The 19,080-nt window shown below is 30.2% G+C and overlaps 2 protein-coding genes across 2 annotated transcripts; one reads left to right on the top strand and one right to left on the bottom strand.

Annotated features, from left to right (window-relative positions):
- The first annotated feature begins 1,000 nt into the window (after positions 1-1,000).
- LOC102665184 (uncharacterized) lies at positions 1,001-1,786 on the top strand. The gene has a single exon (XM_006584332.1). The coding sequence runs from the start codon at positions 1,001-1,003 to the stop codon at positions 1,784-1,786; it is 786 nt and encodes a 261-aa protein (XP_006584395.1).
- Positions 1,787-8,094: 6,308 nt separating this feature from the next.
- Positions 8,095-12,149, bottom strand: LOC100795550 (uncharacterized). Its single transcript, XM_003528388.5, has 2 exons — positions 11,677-12,149; positions 8,095-8,597 (listed from the first exon to the last, which is right to left on the bottom strand). Exons 1-2 carry the CDS (start codon positions 11,974-11,976, stop codon positions 8,406-8,408), a joined length of 492 nt encoding a protein of 163 aa, XP_003528436.1. The 5' UTR covers positions 11,977-12,149; the 3' UTR covers positions 8,095-8,405.
- Between the last annotated feature and the right edge of the window lie 6,931 nt (positions 12,150-19,080).

Genomic DNA, 19,080 nt, shown 5'->3' on the forward strand with positions numbered 1-19,080 from the left:
GACAGTAGTTCCCGAGATTAGTCTTTAGCTTCTTCAAGGTTCAATAAAAATAATTCATAATAGTTTAAAGTAATTAGCTTTATAATTGTATATTATTTTAATTTTAATAAATATAATCTAATCTTTGTTTTATAATTGTCTATTATTTTGATACGGGCTCTCATTATCATTGTACATCTCATCATAACTCACACGGGACGTTTGTGAGATTAATCAATAACCATTATCACTGAACTTATACCTTAAAATTGGACCTCACATTGGACATCTCATACCTTAACATTCTCCGCTCCTAATAGAAATTTGCAGGGCACAGATGGGGCATGGATCACAAGCACCATATGGCAATCATATCCTCTGCAAGAGGTTTTGTTCACTGTTTTCCAATATTTGTGTACACTTTCATGAGAGCAGGAACGAATATCACGCACAAAACGACACAGTTGCCACCCCATGCTAAATCCATTAAGAGAAGAGTCCCGTTATTTGTTGGCTCAATCTACCTAAGTTCATGCGCATTTTAACTTTTCCTCATTGTTTCTTGTCTTTTGTATTAAAATGTTTTACTTATCCCCCAAAATTGTTTTGATAAAGGGCACAAGCACATGTATCTTTCACATCGAAAGAAATTCTATTCCAGTTAGATAGAAGTACTATTACCAATAGAGTTCTGTCTCCGTGTATTTAAAACACTTATATACTCAAAACTCGTGTCACCAATTAAACTGAAACAGCTTATTTCAGTTCATTCACCGATTTGGTACTCCTTTCACAATTGTTAGTGTAACTGATGGAAATCTTACAATAAATGCACCCTCCCTTTGACCCCAACAATTCACTCTCTTTCTTAACTAACATTAGCTGTACAACCCCTGTGATGGAAAGCCAACACCTTGGGGGAACCCCATAACCTTTGTGATTGTGCCTGCCTCAACAATGTTTTTCCTTTGAAGGAAACCAAACACTTGGTTTCTTGCTGTGCTAGAATTCCAACACACCAATGGGTTGTTGTGTTAGTAGTCACAAAACCCCAACCTCTTCTTCACTAGCAAAATTCCATGATCCACCAAAACCTCTCATTAAACCTTCAGAAAGCAGTAGTGCAGAGGAGGCTGTGAAGGAACTGCTCTTGGAAACCCCCAAATGGAACCCGACAACCTTTGCCAAATCAAAACCACAAAAGCCACACCAAAACACAAACTTTCACAGATTTAAGGATGAAAAAAGCAAGGTTGAGAAGAGGGCATTGACATTGTCCATTTACAAAGCCGAAGACACCACCTCAGCAGAAGTTTGCAGCTTGAGCGAAACCGTGTCCACAGATACTTCAATCGCCAACCAGATAGAAGAAACGCGCAAAAGGGTCGATACATCTCAGCCCAAATTGCAGAAAAATCGTTCATTTCCCGGTGAAAGAAGAGAGAGAACGGTGGTGCATGGCGCAAGGAACAATAGTGTTGGGTCTGTGAAGTTGGTTCAGTGCAGAGACCAAACAGCTAAGAAAATTGGTAACGGCGGAACGCGTCGCCGGAGAGATCCCACCGAGAATTCTCTCCGGCGGTCAAGGTCGCCGGCCACCGTTTCCGGCGCCGGAGAAGCTAGGCCCGTCACGGGTCGGAGCCCATCTGTTAAAAAACTTGACCGGTCCACTACAAGGATCAGAACCGGAACGGCGGAAAACGGTTGCCGGAAAAGGGAAAATCCGACGACGGCGGGGAAATGGTATTCCGCCGGTGAGTCATTGGAGAATCCACTTGTGTCATTGGAATGCTTCATCTTTACATAGGGTTTTGTGAATGTGTCCGGAGACGGTGGTGGGTGGTGCCACCGTCATGTTATTAGTAACTCTTCCTCATTATTATTTTGTCTACTTTCTTTCTTCAATCTTGTTAATGAATTTAATGCAGTTTTGGTGTAAATGTGGTAAGTCAAAGGACGAGTGTAGGAGGGATCTGGATTGGTTTTAGTCCCCAATCTAAAATTCGGTGCGAATATAATTAACGTCAACTTTCAAGATTGCTACATGTGGATCAATATTCAACAAAAACGAAACACATGATAAACAATTAAGAGTGTTCAATTTTGAGGTTAGGAATTGAAATAATGGAATTAAAAAAAATTAAATTTATAATAATCAAAATTAAATTTTGAGATAAACAAAAATTAAATTTATAATTTTACCTTTAATTTATACATTTTATTTTTAACGTTAAAGATTTCGTGCGGTCACTGTGGTGACTGCAGTATGTTAGGGCAAAATGTACACAGTACACTGGGAGCATGTTAGATATTCTTTTAATCTTTTCAGTTTTTCTTTTGAAAATAATTCTTGAGAATATAGGAAAAAATATTTTAAAAAATTGTTTGATAACAAACATAATTTTTTCCAGTGTTATTCTATAATGGCAAGTGTAGTGCTTGTGTTCTTGTATGGTAAATGGCATAATTAGCATATTTACTAAAGAAAATTAATCAATTTTTATGAAAAATAAAATACTTATTGCATTAAAAATATAAAGTAATTTTATATTTTATATTTTTAAGATAATCAAAGCATTTAATTTGCAATAACAGTTACATCGGTGACAGCATAAAATACTTATATTTTATTCATTTTGAGATTGTATTTCCTGCAACATCATTGTTTTACAAGATTTTATTTGAGTTTTAAAATGTTTTTCACTCTTAATGTTGTACTTACTTTTCAATTTAGTATCTATAATTTAAAATATGTCAATTTAATCCTTGTAGTTGCATTTTTTTTTTATCCAATTTGGCCATCACTGTGAAATTGCCTTAATGTCAATTCATTCTACTATTCATTGACTCCAATCTTCTATAATCGCAATACACCACCACCCAAAACAACTATCATCACTGTCTGAAGACAAGAACCATAGCTCCACAATTTTAGGTGAAGATCCACAATTTCTATGGCATCTTCTCTGAATAATAACCGCTTTCTCAATGTCACAAATGCACCCTCCTCAAAATTAAGGCGTCATGGAAAGCCATGTTTGCAAATTCCATGGTGGAAAGCCACGGCATTGATTGAACAGACCACGATAATGATTTTTTCATGTTGAGAATCAAATTAAAAAAAATAACGGTTTAAAAAAACCAAATTGATATGTTTAAAACTATAAGCACCAAATTGAAAAGTAAGTGCAACCGGAAGTAATAAAAGGGTATTTAAACCTTTTGTTTTTTTGACCATGAATTTGTAAGGGACACACACCCTTTAAAAATATAGTTGCTATTTTTGTATATGTTCATTTTCCTCCTAAACTTTATTTTTGGGCCCAAGGGTTTCTCCAAAAACTAAAGGGGTTTTTCTTCCTACACCCAACAAATTTCTTCTACACTAACATATTTTAAAAAATTTCAACTTTATCTTTTTTTTTCTTTATTTCTTCCTTTTCTCTTTTCTTCGTATAGTCTGTAAGGCAATGTTCATTTGAAATTTTTGGCGCATCCGTTAGTCTCCTCCGCAAAACTGGTGTTGGTATAGTTCGTGGTGTGTGTTTGTTGTCCGTGACTCCTCCCCAGTTTCTCTTTTGGAAGTTCCTTGTTGTCCTCTGCGAGTTTCCTCTCCTCCGCCTCCGTGAGTAGCCCTGCGTCACCATAAGTAAGTTTTTTTTGCCTTCATTTATTCCATACGAATTGACAATTTGTAAGAATCATACAGATTGACAATATGTAATTGTCAATCTGTATGCTCATATGAATTCTCTCGTGTATCATATGGATTGTCAATCTGTATGGTTTAACACAACCAAAAACAAAAATGTATGGAAGGGGACACACGATGGAATGGAAGAATGCAGGTTGATTACGATGAAGGGAGGGATGGACTCGTGATGCAGCAGGAAGGGAAAGGAGGTGTCAATGGCATGGGTGATTGGTGTGGGGAGGGATGATTTATTTGATTTTTAACTGAAGAATATTTTGGTATTTTTATTACACTTTCCGGGTGTAGAAGAAGCACATGGATTTTGTTAACATATTTTATAGCACACCAGCTAGAACATTCCATAGACAATGCAGGAGAATATTTCCACAACAAAGCAACTATTCAGGAGAATATTTCCACAACAAAGCAACTATTCGGAAACGTTATAAATGCTTTTGAATTTTTGTGTGATTAAAATTTTCTTGCAATATATATATATATATATATATATATATATATATATATATATATATATATATATATATATATATATATATAGTGATAAAATAAAAAATAGTAAGTTATTTTGTTTTTAACAAATGTGATAATTGTATTCAATTCAAATTTGTTAATCATTAACCTAGGTGTAGCTGAAATGGTTGAAAAATAATTAAAAATAACAGCAATAGGGCATTTTGTTAAGATCAAGTGTAGCAATAGTGTATTAATAATATCTAATTTACATCTGTTAATAAAAAAGTTATACTTCTAATTATTTATTTACTTTTGTTAATGAAATGGCTAGCAAAACCATATTTATTTTTATTTGAGAAAGGAGGGGAACCTATGTTGGATTGTTAGTAGCCGTTTGCTCTAGGACAATCTGGACAAGTTCATACATGGTGATGCTAGTGATTGTGGTCCTCATTTTTTTATATCAAACAATTAGTGAGTTTTCTCTTGGTGGGTTCCTACTATGGACAGTATTTTATGGTGCAAATCCTAATCAACCATTTTGGACACTTTCTTAGGTTTCATCCTCTTAAGCACAAGAGACAAATAGGTCATCTACCATCAATCTTGTGGAATGATATGGCTATGCAGAAAGGAATGTCCCAAGGCTCGAAGTTCAAAATTCAACCCAAAAGAGCAGCAACATATTTCAGAGCTTTCGGGATTCGTCAATATCTGCCTCCAGTGAAATTTAAATCGGTCATGGTTTTGATTACTCTTGGAGTGTCTTTGGATGGAAAAATTTAAAATTTTGAAAAATTTTAAATACTTAATTAAAATTCTTTTATTTTCAAAATTTTGTGTTTGGATAAAAAAAATTAAAATTATGAGGATGAAAAAAATGAATGAAAAACAAAGAGAAGATGTGGTTTGTGTGCTAGTTATACGTGTTTCTCTATGCTCACACCCGATCGATATTTTAGGAGCTCAGACGATGTTTTTTGAATAAGACTGTAAGAAGAGAATTTCAATTTCTCACCTTTTAGAAGGAAATTGAAATTCCAGATTTTTAGTTGTTTAAAATTTTGTTTTAAAATTCCAAAATTTTAAATTCTTCATAAAAAATATCCAAACAATGAATTCTAAATCAAATTCTCTGATAAATTACTTTCCTCAGTTAAAATTCTTTATCCAAACGCACTCTTGAAGATGTAGCGGAAGAATAGTATATTAATCAATTAAATTAAGCAAATACAATTAATTATTTAACAGTTCTGAGAGAGAAAAAACACATTAGTTTTCCAACAGTTTAGAAGAAGTCAGAGTCGTCACCACTGCCTCAGAATTTAACTATATTGAGAAATTTTAAGAATTTTAGTGTCAGTCTCGCCACCACTACCTCAGAATTTAACTACATTGAGAAATTTCAAGAATTTTATTGTCAGTCTCAACTTATATTTGTAAAAAAAACTAAATTAATTTAAATGAGTGTTCATATTGAGGATAAAAAAATAAATCAAAAAAGAATATCTCATTAGAGATGTAGTCAATAAGATTCTCTAATAGAGAGATACTTTACACTTATAATATAATTAACAAAATGAATGTTCACTTAATAATACTAATGAGTTGAGGCAGTGGGTACAACTTCTTATGTGCATCCTCTGACAATTATTGGGCCAAGTCCATTAACCAAAAGTCCATCTATTATTCGATGGCTTTTTCATGATATCATATTTAAGATCAGAGGACTATGTGTAGTCTAGTTAACCATGAGCTGACCTAATAGTGACCTGTTAGGTCGATCTTTCAATCAACATTAACTAACCTCAAGGGATCGACATAGGACCTGTCGCACTGTTTAAGCCTTAACACACTTCAGTGCTCGAGGCTGGATGGTTATTTATCCTCCAGTTTACTGTGGGCCGACCAAATAACAACTCACAGATATTTACCACATTTTATTCTTAGCTCCTTCGTGCTTTGAGATTGGGGAGGTGTTTCCTCCAATTGTCATTGGGTCGAGCCCAATGATTAGTCCAACAGGTCAATTTTTTATCAACACAGTATATAATGCAGGATGCACACCTTGGTGTCATAATTAATCTTTAATCTTGATAATTGAGAGATTTTATCTAATCACATCTTATCCCCAAGAATTACAGAGATAAGATATTATTAGATCATAACCTATGGTGATTTCTATAAAAAGCCTAGGCTTGACTTTGAGGAAAACAAATTAGTGAAATTACACACTTTGATGCTCTAGGTAAGCACATCCCGAAATAGTTTTGTTACATTCTCCATCGTGATTATGAGGTTTACCATGCAACTTCTAGTACTTCTTTCGGATTTGTTGAGTAATACGTATACCACATGGCACTCTTCTTTTCCACTTTTTCCTAATCTCAACATTTAGAATATTCATCCATTATGGCTAAACTTTTAATAGATGGTGTATCCAACATTAAGTTCCTTTTAATCTCCTCACTTCGCACAATAGCAACCACCTCATCATATGATAAAATAAAACATCTAGTTTCTCAAAAATTTGAATTCTTACCCAGTCAAATTAAGAGTTTAGTCCCACAAAAGGTCATAGACCCTATCTCTTTCGATAAAATCTTTAAGGACCATTGAATCTAGATTTACACTTAGTCTTTATCATCCTATAAGGATCCAATTCCATTCATAAAGATTTTAATAGATTGGCATATTCTGTAATAGGTTTATTCTCTTGCTTTGTTGTAACTATTTTCACCTTCAGATCATATACATGGGCAACATTTTTAGCCTTTAAATAGATTTGATTTATTGCATCCCAAATTTCCTTCACGGGCAACATCTTTAGCCTTTGAATAGATTTGATTTATTGCATCCCAAATTCCCTTCATCGTTCTAAGAAACATACATTGATTTTTTATAATCTCATGTAATATATCTGTTCTACTACTTGTCAGGGGACTGAGTGTCCGAGTTTACCTTTTCTCCCTTTAACATGATATGAATAAGTTGAGACCATTTTCAATATTTTGTTTTGTTTTGTCGATGGGAATCCTAAATACTCTATAAATCTCTAAACTTGAGAATTCTCTCCTTAACTAAATGGATTCACTATATCTTTTTCCACAGGAACCCAAAATTAAAATGAATGAAAAACAAACTACTCTTTCACACAAAAGAAAGTTCAGAGCCAACTCAACATAAAGCAAGAAAAAATATTAAAAAAACGAATGATCACATTCTAAAATTTTGTATATCAAAACACATTCTCAAGATTCTTTATTTAACGGACTAAACAACACAAAACTACTATTCTTTGTTTGATTTTAAAAGTGACCATGAAACAATTAAAACTCCTCATTATGCGAAAATATGAAACAGGATCATTTTATGAAGTCTTATCCTTGCATATGCAAAACTGTTTATGAATTCAGTCTCATAACCAATTAGTCACCAAGACATAACTTTACCATTATACCAAGGCTCACCCTCACCATGAAACAATTAAAGCAGAAAAAATAGAACATTAGGAGAAAAAAAAAAACATTATCAAACCAAGATAATTCTTTTTAATCCGCATACGATTACCATCACCATTATTGTTCTAATCATTGTTTCCATTCTATACTCTGAATAGTAGAGAATTTGAATTTGCATTGTTCTATTTAATACTTGTGCGTAAAAAATCAAACACCATATAAAACAAAGTAGTTTACGTTGCATATCAACCAGTAAACGAAAAATTGTGTCGTGACTCAGTCGAATTGTATTGATCTACTTCTAAAGTTTCAATGGACATTAAAATGCACTCTTTAGTAAACATATAACCCAAGTTGGATTGTGGATCTTCGCGTCTTACTTTCTATTATTAATCATAAAGAGATATATTCCTAAGAATACTACATAATATGAAGATCTTTCGAAATTAATGTGCAAGAGAGGAAGCTGAGAGAGGATTTACCCAGTTGATGGGGGTACAATATTAAATCTATTGATAATTGATTTACACAGGAAAACCCCCTGAAAGCTTTTCATGATTTGTGGACAAGAATTGGGAAGGCACATATGGACAGAAACAGACCATTTACTTCAAAGACAATGGATATCTAATTGCCAAACCCGTTTTGCCTAAAACTAAATCCTATTTTACATGTCATAAACTGTAAAGAGAGCTCCAGAGGTAAAAATGGATGGAAGGCAAACCCCAAGAAACAGTCTACTCTTCACAGAAAATGAATCAAGCCCTTGATGTAATATGCAGAACTTTTGTCTATATTCAAATCTCTAAGACTTGGTTGATAGTAGTAGTAGGGAGGGTGTTGGAAGAGGAACAAGGTAATGTGTTATTATTATGCTGATGAGAAGGCCAAGAAATCCGTTCTGGGCAACATGGAGCAGGATGTGCAATAAATGTAGGAATCTCATCTCCAGGCATTAGTACTGAAACACCACTGGCATATACACTCATCTGCAAAAATAAGTAAACCAGGGTGAAATTCATGTATAATTAATACAAAAATGAAGTTATCTCCTGCAATAGATTAGTCAAATTTAGGGATTCAGTATGTGTAAGATGATTGAAAAAAGTTGTTATACTGTTATACTATAAGTGGACTAGAAATCTAACCGTTGTCCACTGTAAACTTTCAGAGGAAAGCAACAAATGCTTCTATGTCTAAGGATGTGGTTTAGCAAGATCTTATTTTAACAAGCTTTACCAGCTTATATAAATAAGTTAAGAAGAACTTACTAGAGTCATAAGTTATTTTTATAAATATCAAATAGATTATGTATAAACTCTTCCAAACACCCCTTAAAAGCATTACCTTTAGCATCATAACAGAATACTACTATAATGTATTATCAATGAACATGAGATATATAACAGGGCTAGGCTTTTTAGACTATGCAATCATCTAGCTGGTGTTCATACACATTATGCATGTAGATATAGTAACTTGCAACAGCTGCATTACTATTTTCTAGTTTGACTTCTCAACACAAAAAGCAAATTCACCAAGAGGGCCTAGTCAAGAAAAACAGAAGACAGTAACATATCAGAAAGGGGAAAGCAATTGATTAATAATTGACATTATCACCCATTTTTAGCTGAAGATTCGATCAGGTTAGCTGATAATGACGGCTTTACCATGTAAAGAAAAGAATGCTATCAGTTACAGATAACATTCCACACAATGTCAGACAAAGCAAGGCAGGTGTGGATCTAAGATGCAAGCACACAGGGAAAGCGAATTGGTCAGTGTCATTCACAATTTTTTTATAGAAAAAGTGGCTAATATAAGTGTAGGTAAAACAACATAGAGCCACCCAAATTGACTATTATTGAAACTTGAACAGAATTTTACTGTGAAGTGGTTTGCATCCAATGCTAAACTTATAAACTAACATCTAGCTAGTGAAATATATCCCATCAGCCATCAAAGAGATTATATTTTACTGTAATAGATTCACTAGGTTACACAGACACTTTTCCTAGACTCCTAGTGGCCCTCATTTCTGTATACGATGAAATGAAATAAAGTGATAAAAACAAAAGCATTTACATCATATATTTGACAAAAATACATTATATTATACAAGACAATAATATAAACATACAGAAGAGACATATGGATCCACAGAAAACAAAGCATAGTAATTGCAATCGGATTTAAAAAGTCAATGTTCGGCACATAGAACATGTTGACACCTTTCAATAGTTAGTTATAATTAAAGGACCTTGGTAATAAATACCGAAAAGACACTAGTAGAAGAAATGAAGAATCAATAAACAAAAGATTTTTTTTATTAAAAATCACAATAAGATAATATTAGAAATTATGATGGAGTGTGTTGATAACTATTTTCTATAAAGAAAATGATTTATTAACCTGGTATTTGAGTGTTTCAGATCACTTGGTACCAAGGCTACTAGATTAACAATTCAAGAATCACATGCTATATTTCTACTTTTCTGTGTGATTCATCATCTCTAATCCAATTTCCTTCTAGGTATGGTTTGTTACAGAATTGTGAAGCTAGCTTTTATATAAAGAAAATTCCAACACGGTCTCTGACTACTATCATTACATAAACAATAAAAAGAATATCCGTCAGAAGCCAAAGTGCGTGGACCATTTTCACACCAAAGTCCATATTCTGTAATCTATATCCCATTAACACATTATACGGAGATCCCCCTACGTTGATGAAAATGCCAAAAAAGTAAGCTATTAAATTCTGGATTAGTTCCTTTCAAAATAAATTTTTTGAATTAGTTGATGAGGGAGCTTTTCTCTCCAAAACCTCATTGACCAAAATACTAGAGAATCATTAAATAGTTTTGATAAAAGGTGAAAAAAACAAATCCATTAATGTAGACAGTGTCCTAATAAAAAAGTTGTGCCCTACCACCGAACTGAGATTGGATAAGTAGGTGGGCCAGGCATGTTCCACCGAAGGAATGGCACAAGGCAGACAACACAATTGTTACAAGGTACTGGTTCATCATAAGATGCTACACTACACTACATTAAAAAAAACAAAAAATATTAAAGTTGGTATAAGCCAAGAAGATATATATGTAGAATAAAATACAATATACCATGTGGTTACTTTATTTCTCTATTGTAGCATACAAGACTAGCATTTAAACTTTGACCAACTGTCTGAGACCACAAACACCACCCGCCACACACGGTTTCATCAAAGATTTTGGAGCGGATGAACAACAAGGACAATGTGTGGGTCTCTAGTCTCAACTTTAATCACAAAGATTTACAAGGACTCGTGGCAAGGGACCAAGTGTTGAGTAGAAAGCTTCCATGGAGGACCATCTCCTCATAAAACTTACATGACAACACAGTTCACTCACAAATCATAACCAAGATAATTGACACAACGTGCAAATGCAGAATGAAATCAAACCTGGTGGGATTAACTTTAAGATATTAAATTCACTTTCCATTAAAGAAAAAAAATAGTTGGATTAGTCAGTGCTAAATTCAGATTTTACAGAAGGGAAGTCAGGGAATTAAGAATTTAAGATTAACCACCATAGCAAAGTAGCAAACTATTAGTACATATCTTTACCAAAGAAAATGCATAAACATTTAATAATTGAAAAAAAAAAAAAGAGCTACTATGAAAACCTCTAATGGCAGAGCAAAATTGTTGGGAATTCCAACATTGACGACTGATATGATTAACATTTGGAGTTAAGTTCAAATCCATATTCTGAGAATGATCAAGTAAATATAGAAGATGGTGGTGATTGAGATGATAAGCACAAACACAAAAAACACTATGAAATTAAAATAAAACACCACAGAAGGAAATTATTAGAAAACATAACAAAAAGACAAGTAAATTACAGAAACGCCCAAGATCCAGCACTCCGAGAGCAATTAAAATAAAATAAAATAAGAAAATGAGAAAACTCCCCAAACACGCTCCAACAAGGAAAAAACAACTTTTAGCACGAAAAGGTGGAGGCTTTAACCTTGGAACGAGGGAAATTTTCACTTTTTTTAATGATATTTACTTACTTTTGGGGAAGCGTGAGCGAGTTTGCCGGAAAAGGCGATCTGGGCCTCGACGTCGGAGGGGCTGCGGCGGCGGCGGGCGGCGGCGGAGGGGGAGGAGAGTGGCTGCGAGGTGGGGCGGAGGAAGCGCTCGAAGATGGCCATGACGAGGAACATGGAGATGAGAACGGCGGTGGCGACGAAACCGAAGGAGACGGCGTTGACGGAGCTGTCGAAGTTGGTCCAATGCTCGTCTCTGTGGACGTCCAGAGGCGCACCGATTGGTGGCCACGCATTGGTGATGGTGTGGTCTTCGACCAGCATTGTTGTTGCAGTTGAAGCTTTGTCTTGTTCCGCTATGCTTGTGTTGTTGCCATTTTTTTGTGGCTTGTGAGAGAGAGTGAAGCTTGTTAAGACTTAAGAGTGTTACTCTGTTGAGCAACTGGAGGGGGTAGAGAGGAGAGGAACTGAACCTTGGAATTTGGATAGAGTATAGGACCTCTCCTTTTCTATATATATTTTTTAGAGAAACGATAAAACACCTCTTTCACAGTTATAATATAACTGATTTTTTCTTTTTTTATCAGGATGTTTAATCATTAATGATGTGTTTCGTCTCACAAACTTATCTATGTTTAAACTTAATTTTAATGAATTCATATTTTATATTAAATTAAATGCTTATTTTAACTTAGCCTTTATTAATGGGAGTTTATATCGATTAGTTGAAGTGTTATAATCACTTTGATATATAACTTTAATTTTTATTTTTATTGATAAAAAATAGTATTTGTTTGGTATAGGTGAAATAGGTAAAAAAGAAATGGAAAAAAAGAAAAGTGAGTGAAAGTTAATGTTTTATACTTTTCTTGGTAGAGTTGGAAATGAAGTGAATTTTTAGATAAATGTGATTAATTGTGCATGATTTTTTCTCAAATATGTGAAGAAAATAGGAGAAATGACAACATATGGAACATTTTGAAATCATATAGAATTAAAGAAAAACAAAAAGTGGTTTATAAATATTCATACTCTATTTCTCTTTCATATCTCTTAAAACAAACAACAATTATTTTCACTCTATTTGGAATGTTCCAACTTCAAATTCACTACAATGTTAAGATCATTGCATTTCAGATATTATTCACTTTAGCGTTGGTCTAAATCTCATAGTTTGGTCCTTAAAATGTGTCTTGGTAGACTAAGGAAGAAAAGTGTTTATAAACTACCATTAACTTTAATTGTTAAGCAATGTGAGACTATTTTGGTATTCCAAAACAATAGCCCCCCAATCTAGGCTAAGGGGTTAGAAGGCTTGTCAACCATCATAGGTGGTTTAGTCCTCTTTTTAATGTCAATGTTTCAACCTCAAGTATGTTACATCTCATTAAAGTTATTGTATACGAGATATTGTAGATATTGTCTGCGGGTTGGTCTCAATCTCATAGTTTTGTTCTTGAAATGTGTCTTAATGGGTTAAAGGACAAAGGTATTTATAGGTTATCATTGACTTTGACTCCTAAGTAATATGAAACTTTATGACATACCGGAATAAAATTTATCACATAAAAAGAGATTTAAATTTAGTTCAAACTACTATTTTAATTTGTGTATCATACAAGACAAATATTTGTTTATACATTAAATTTTAGGTTAAATTACTTCATAAGTCTCTAAATTATTTGACAATTTTGAAAAATGTTAGCAACATTTTCTTTTTTTGTGTGTGTGAATTAGCGACATTCTCTTTGATATTTTTTGTTTGTGTGTGAATTAGAGACATTCTTTTTGACATTTTTTGTTTAACACTTTTTAAATAGTTTACTAAAATTTGTTGAAAATCATCAACTATGATGGGTCATATTGTGAAATCAAGAGAATGATTATTAAATGAAAAGTGAAACAGGTAAAGTTAATAATTTCTAATAAATTTTAGTTAATAATAAATAAAATGTTAATAAAGTATCACTAGCATTCTTTGACAATTTTTAACTAGGTACCTAAACTTTTTTTTTTCAATTGGGTTGTTGAACATGCATGTATTTCTTTTTAAATTGGTTTCATTCATCTAACTGGTATTATAAAAAAATAATCACAAACACCTAATTAATTCCTAAATTCAATATTATCACCTCTGCATGTTTATACAAAGTATTCTCACTTTTTTAGACCTTTACAAGTTCTAAATCTAGTAGTCTTACTTTATTTTTTACATCTTAAATAAGTGAATAAGTTTTTTTTAGTAATTTGTAATGTTTTTTAAGACTACTCCATGTAGCATATTTGAAAACACTAATTTCTAAATTTTATATTATCCTAAAAACATTTATTAAATTATTTTACTCTTTTTTATATAAGGTAAAATTTTATTATATTTTTTTCTCTTATTCCACTCACGATTCACAAAGTAGGGTTTTATCATTTTTACACTGTTGCATTTAAGACAGGGATTCCTTATTTGTATCGTTTTTATTGCATAAGATATTAATAATAATATATAATAATTTTATTTTTTCTTCTTCTTATTATTTTTAAATCAACATACAAGAATTATGATGCCTACTTATAACTGGTTTGTTTTTACTTCATTTTAAATTTAATTGGAAATGTTTTAAAATATAGTATAAGATTTAGTATAATACATAATTGAAAAAAAAATACAATACTTGGTGACATTATTTTCAAGAGCTAAATAGGCCAAGTAATATTTTTGGAATCACATCGGCTATATACATTTTAATTATTCTTAAAAAAAATTAATATTAAAAGGTCTTTTCCTCTCTCTCAATTCTTATCTTTATATACTTTCAAACAATTTCTTTAATTTTTTTTTAAAATATTACCTTTACCTATTAAATTCAAACTACATTTCCTAATTATTATTTGAATCAGTGGTGAGTATTTCTATTTTAATTTTAAATATTTTATTTTGACTTCTATTATTTTAGTTATATTTAAATATAAAAATATCCATAATTTGGATAAGATGTTTATTGTATTTTAAAAAAATCTTTCTTAAACTAAATATGTTTTTATTTTTATTTACAAATTAATAATACATATTTTTTATAGTTTGAAATATACTTTTTTAAATTTTATTTAAAAAACATATATAATTTGCATTTTAGTGTGTATATTATACAAGATAAATATTTCTTCATATAATGAAATTTTATAATAAATAAATATTTTTAAAATATAAATTATATTTTATATTTATTGTAAAAAAATTAAATTTAAATATTCGTAAAGTGTTTGCCTTTTTACCTTCCATTTTTTGTTTTATGATAGCAGAGTCTCCAACGTGGGACATAGAAGTTCAGTAGCCAGTGGCCAGTATACGAGGTTAAGCTATCTTTCATCTTGATAATGACGTGTATTACAATGATGGACTTGGCTTTTATTATTTTTCGGTGGAAAGCTTATTTATATACAATCATCCATCAAATATTTAAAGAAGTTTTATTATATGTTTAGTTTAATTTATATAAAAATAATTTTTTTATAAAATTTTAGAGAACTTTTTATAAATAAAAGAAATCAAATGTGTGTTTATTAGATAATTTTTACCCAATAAAGAAACATTTTCAGTAATATGCTAATATAAAAATTTACATCAATAAATAATTAATTTAAAATCTGTAATAAAATATGAAAATTTTATATTAAGCACTCCAACTTGCTTTTAAAAAATAATTTTTTGTTTGCTAAATAATTGTATGAGGAAATATTAACCGTTTCGACCTACAGTATCAACTTTTGAGTAGCTGCTGGAAAAGAAGTTAAAGGTTGCGTTTCCCTCGACATGATGAAGCTTTTTACTTTTGATCATGATTTGGACCTTTCCCTTTGTATTAGTGAAAAATAACATTTTTCATGTCTAATTTCTTTGTGTATGATTGAAGTTTGCATGCAAGAGATGGCTGAAGATTTTTCCAATAAATTTTTTTCCATTGAAAGTCTCAATTATTTAAACTTTGTGTCTAATCAGAAATCGACAAACTTTAATAAAACTTGGCGGCTAATTTCTTAATCATATCCAACAAAAAAATGTCACTTGCAACTTTCTGTATCTGCTAAAATAATAAATAAATAAAAGAGGACAGGGAACATCTTATCTGTGAGTTCCCAGCAAAATAAAAAAGCCCAACACTCATTTAAAAATTATTTATTTAATTAAAACGATTGGAAGAAAGGAAGAAATGGACAAAAAAGAATTTTATCTAGATGAGTTTTTTTAATTATTATTCTTTTTAGTTTAATTCTTCAAAGTTATTTTTCTTATGATAAAATATAATTTGATGAAATATCATTTTCACCTTATAAAAAAATAGTTATTCTTTATTAAAAATATATTTTCTGCATAATTAAATTAAAAAATGTATTAGCTAGAACAATTGAGTTGGAAAAGGTAGTAAACCATGTCTTGGATAATGGCGCGTTTGGCACTATTGCAAGAGTTATATAATAGGGGAACAATCACTATATTAGTCTTAGGAATGTTTTACGTAATTATTTTAATTCAGTACAATTATTAAAAGAGTTTTCTCGTGTCATAAATAACCACACTAAAGATTCAATTTAATTTAGATGAAATATATATGTATATATTAATAATTTAATTCCTGTCAAAAGAAAATAATTTAATTAAAATATAGTATATGTAAAAAAACTATAGTATAATTTTAATCAAAAGTTATCATATAATAAAATTATTGAATTTGTAATAATCCTTTTAAAAATATATCTAAACTATTTTTTACTGTAAAAATATTTGTGCTAATGTATAAAAAATAAATTCTATATTCTGATTTAATCGCATAAAATATACACACGTGCCATACAATGTATACTTTCTTTTAATGTTCGTTGCTGGCAATTAAATAACAAAAAATAAAATTTTAAATTTCCTTTCATCATTTTCTCTTTTATTAAACAATTTTAAAAATTACTTTTTACTATTTTTCTCTTTCTTTTCAATTTCTTTACGTCTACCTTTATATATATATATATATATATATATATATATATATATATATATATATATATATATATAAAGCAATGACATTTTCAATATTCATTAAAGAAGTGAAAATATAATACTTTTCTGCGTCTGTACGTCCATTTCAGCCTTCTGGCCTCGAGCATGTAATTAATCGTGTAAAATTAATTTCATTTACTTAAACTAACATTTCCTACCGTTTAGTTGGAAAGGTTTTGAGCTTCATCCCATTAAGTAAAATTTTAAATGGGAATATTATGAATGAAAAAATGTGATTAAAAGAATATATTTTATTAAAGATAATTAAATAATTTTTTTTATATCAATATTATGATGAAAAAAAATATTTTTTTAAAAATTACTTTTTTGATATTTATTTTTCAAATAAAAATCATATTATTTAATAATTAATTTTATAAAATCAATTTCATTTAAAATCAACTGTATTACCTTAAATCCAAACAGACACTAAAGATAAAAATATGAAAATTAATGTCGGAAAAAGAAAAAAAAATATTTATTTTAGAAATTGTTATTTGAGAAGGATTAATCAGAACTGCCAGTGATTAGCACTGTCACCACCGCAGAGGATATCAGTCCCATCATGGGTCCAAACATAAAATTAATGAAAAATTATTTTAATATGTTATAAAATATAAATGAAAAAATTATACTATTAGATAATTATATACCATGGATAAAATAAAATTTTCACCCAAAAAAATACCATAGACAAAAAATGAAAGATAGTTATAAAGTGTTAATTAAAGAAAAATAGTTATTACCTGGAAAATAATTATTCTAATGATGTCTATGATTAAACACTCGAATTCATTCTTTATTTTTAAATTATGCATAATTATTTTAAATATAAAATAAGTTAATGTAAACTTAATAAAATATTTATCCTGACGTGAATAAGAATTAAAATAAACAAATAAAAATGCCAGGGGTGACGCCTTCACACAATTACATTAAACTGTAGACAGTAATAAAATTAAAACCCCCTTATTAAAATCTTTTTTTTTTTGAAGTAAATGATTAAAAACTTTTAAAGTTTACTTTATTATTATTAAATTAAAATATGGTAAAAAAATTCTCCTACAATTCTTTTTATTGTTTATCGATAGAGCTCAGTATATAGATAAAGTTAATCCATTTCAGCTCGCACCCACATAACCTGCAAGTCGTATAGTGTGTCTGTTGAGCCCGTAAAATAAACATGTTTCATTTATGGAAGCCCACAATCGCACTATTTAGCTTGGAGGTACATCCCAGGAATTAAAAAACACAAAAATAATTAAAAAAATCAACCCAAAAATGATATATTACATGACATATGATGGATAAGGTACTCCATTTTTTATGACTTTTATTTGTCAAATTTTATCTTTATTGAGAATGAGTTTATTTAAACTAAAAAAAAATTCTAATAAATATTTTTTATATAAACATTTTTTTAAGAAGCAAATAAGATTTAGTTTTTAAAACAAGTATAAAACTATCTTTTTTAAGTAGAAGCAGATAAAAAATAGAAAATTCTTATTTTAATGTTTATTTTATTAAAATAAGTATTTATTTCATCAAATAAGTTTGAATAAGCTGATCTTATATTAAACGAATGGCTATACTTGTCAAAAAACCAAAGAAATTATATTACATGCCAAATTATTTTAGGATAAATAACAAAATTTGTCCATGAAAGCGTGAGACACCACTCACGAATTGATTGCTAAATAATAAAAAAATCAAATTTAATGTTTAAATATGTAACAAATTAGTCTTACAAATAATTTAATGACAAGTTGGTTCCCAAATTTTACAACTTAATGTCATGTTGGTCCTAAAAAATACAACGGATTGTTGAATTAGTTTTTAAGCATTATAACTTAATGATAAATTAGTCTTACAAATTTAACAACTTGATTAATTTGTTACACTTTTTAGATATTTAAAAATTAAATTTATATTTTTCATCTTTTACGAACCAATTTATTACCACATCATACTTTTGGAAAAAAAAATTGATTATTTACCCATTCTTTTACTACTTTATTACACAAATAACTATACCACTAAAAGTACGCTTTTTTAATGATAATAAATATATTAAATTTTGATAGACTAGTGAGATTTATTAAGTGTTACTGGATTTTATGTGTCTAATATAATAGAATATGTATTGTATTCTTCACCTCAAAGGTAAAAATTGTTTTAATTAAACATGTGTCAATGTGACGAAACTGGACTTAGTCCAATGCTTTCACAATTAAATATAGCATTCAATGTACTTATTAACTAAGTTGCGTCCAAAACTTTATGGAAAGCTCAACGTCCAACGCATTGTTTACTCTCGTTCAACATTAATTTGTTGGATCTTAATGCTAGACTAATCTATAAGGCAATGTTTTAAACTGGGTAAGAGG

The sequence above is a fragment of the Glycine max genome, chromosome 7 (genome assembly GCF_000004515.6).
Source record: "Glycine max cultivar Williams 82 chromosome 7, Glycine_max_v4.0, whole genome shotgun sequence".
Lineage (NCBI taxonomy): Eukaryota > Viridiplantae > Streptophyta > Magnoliopsida > Fabales > Fabaceae > Glycine > Glycine max.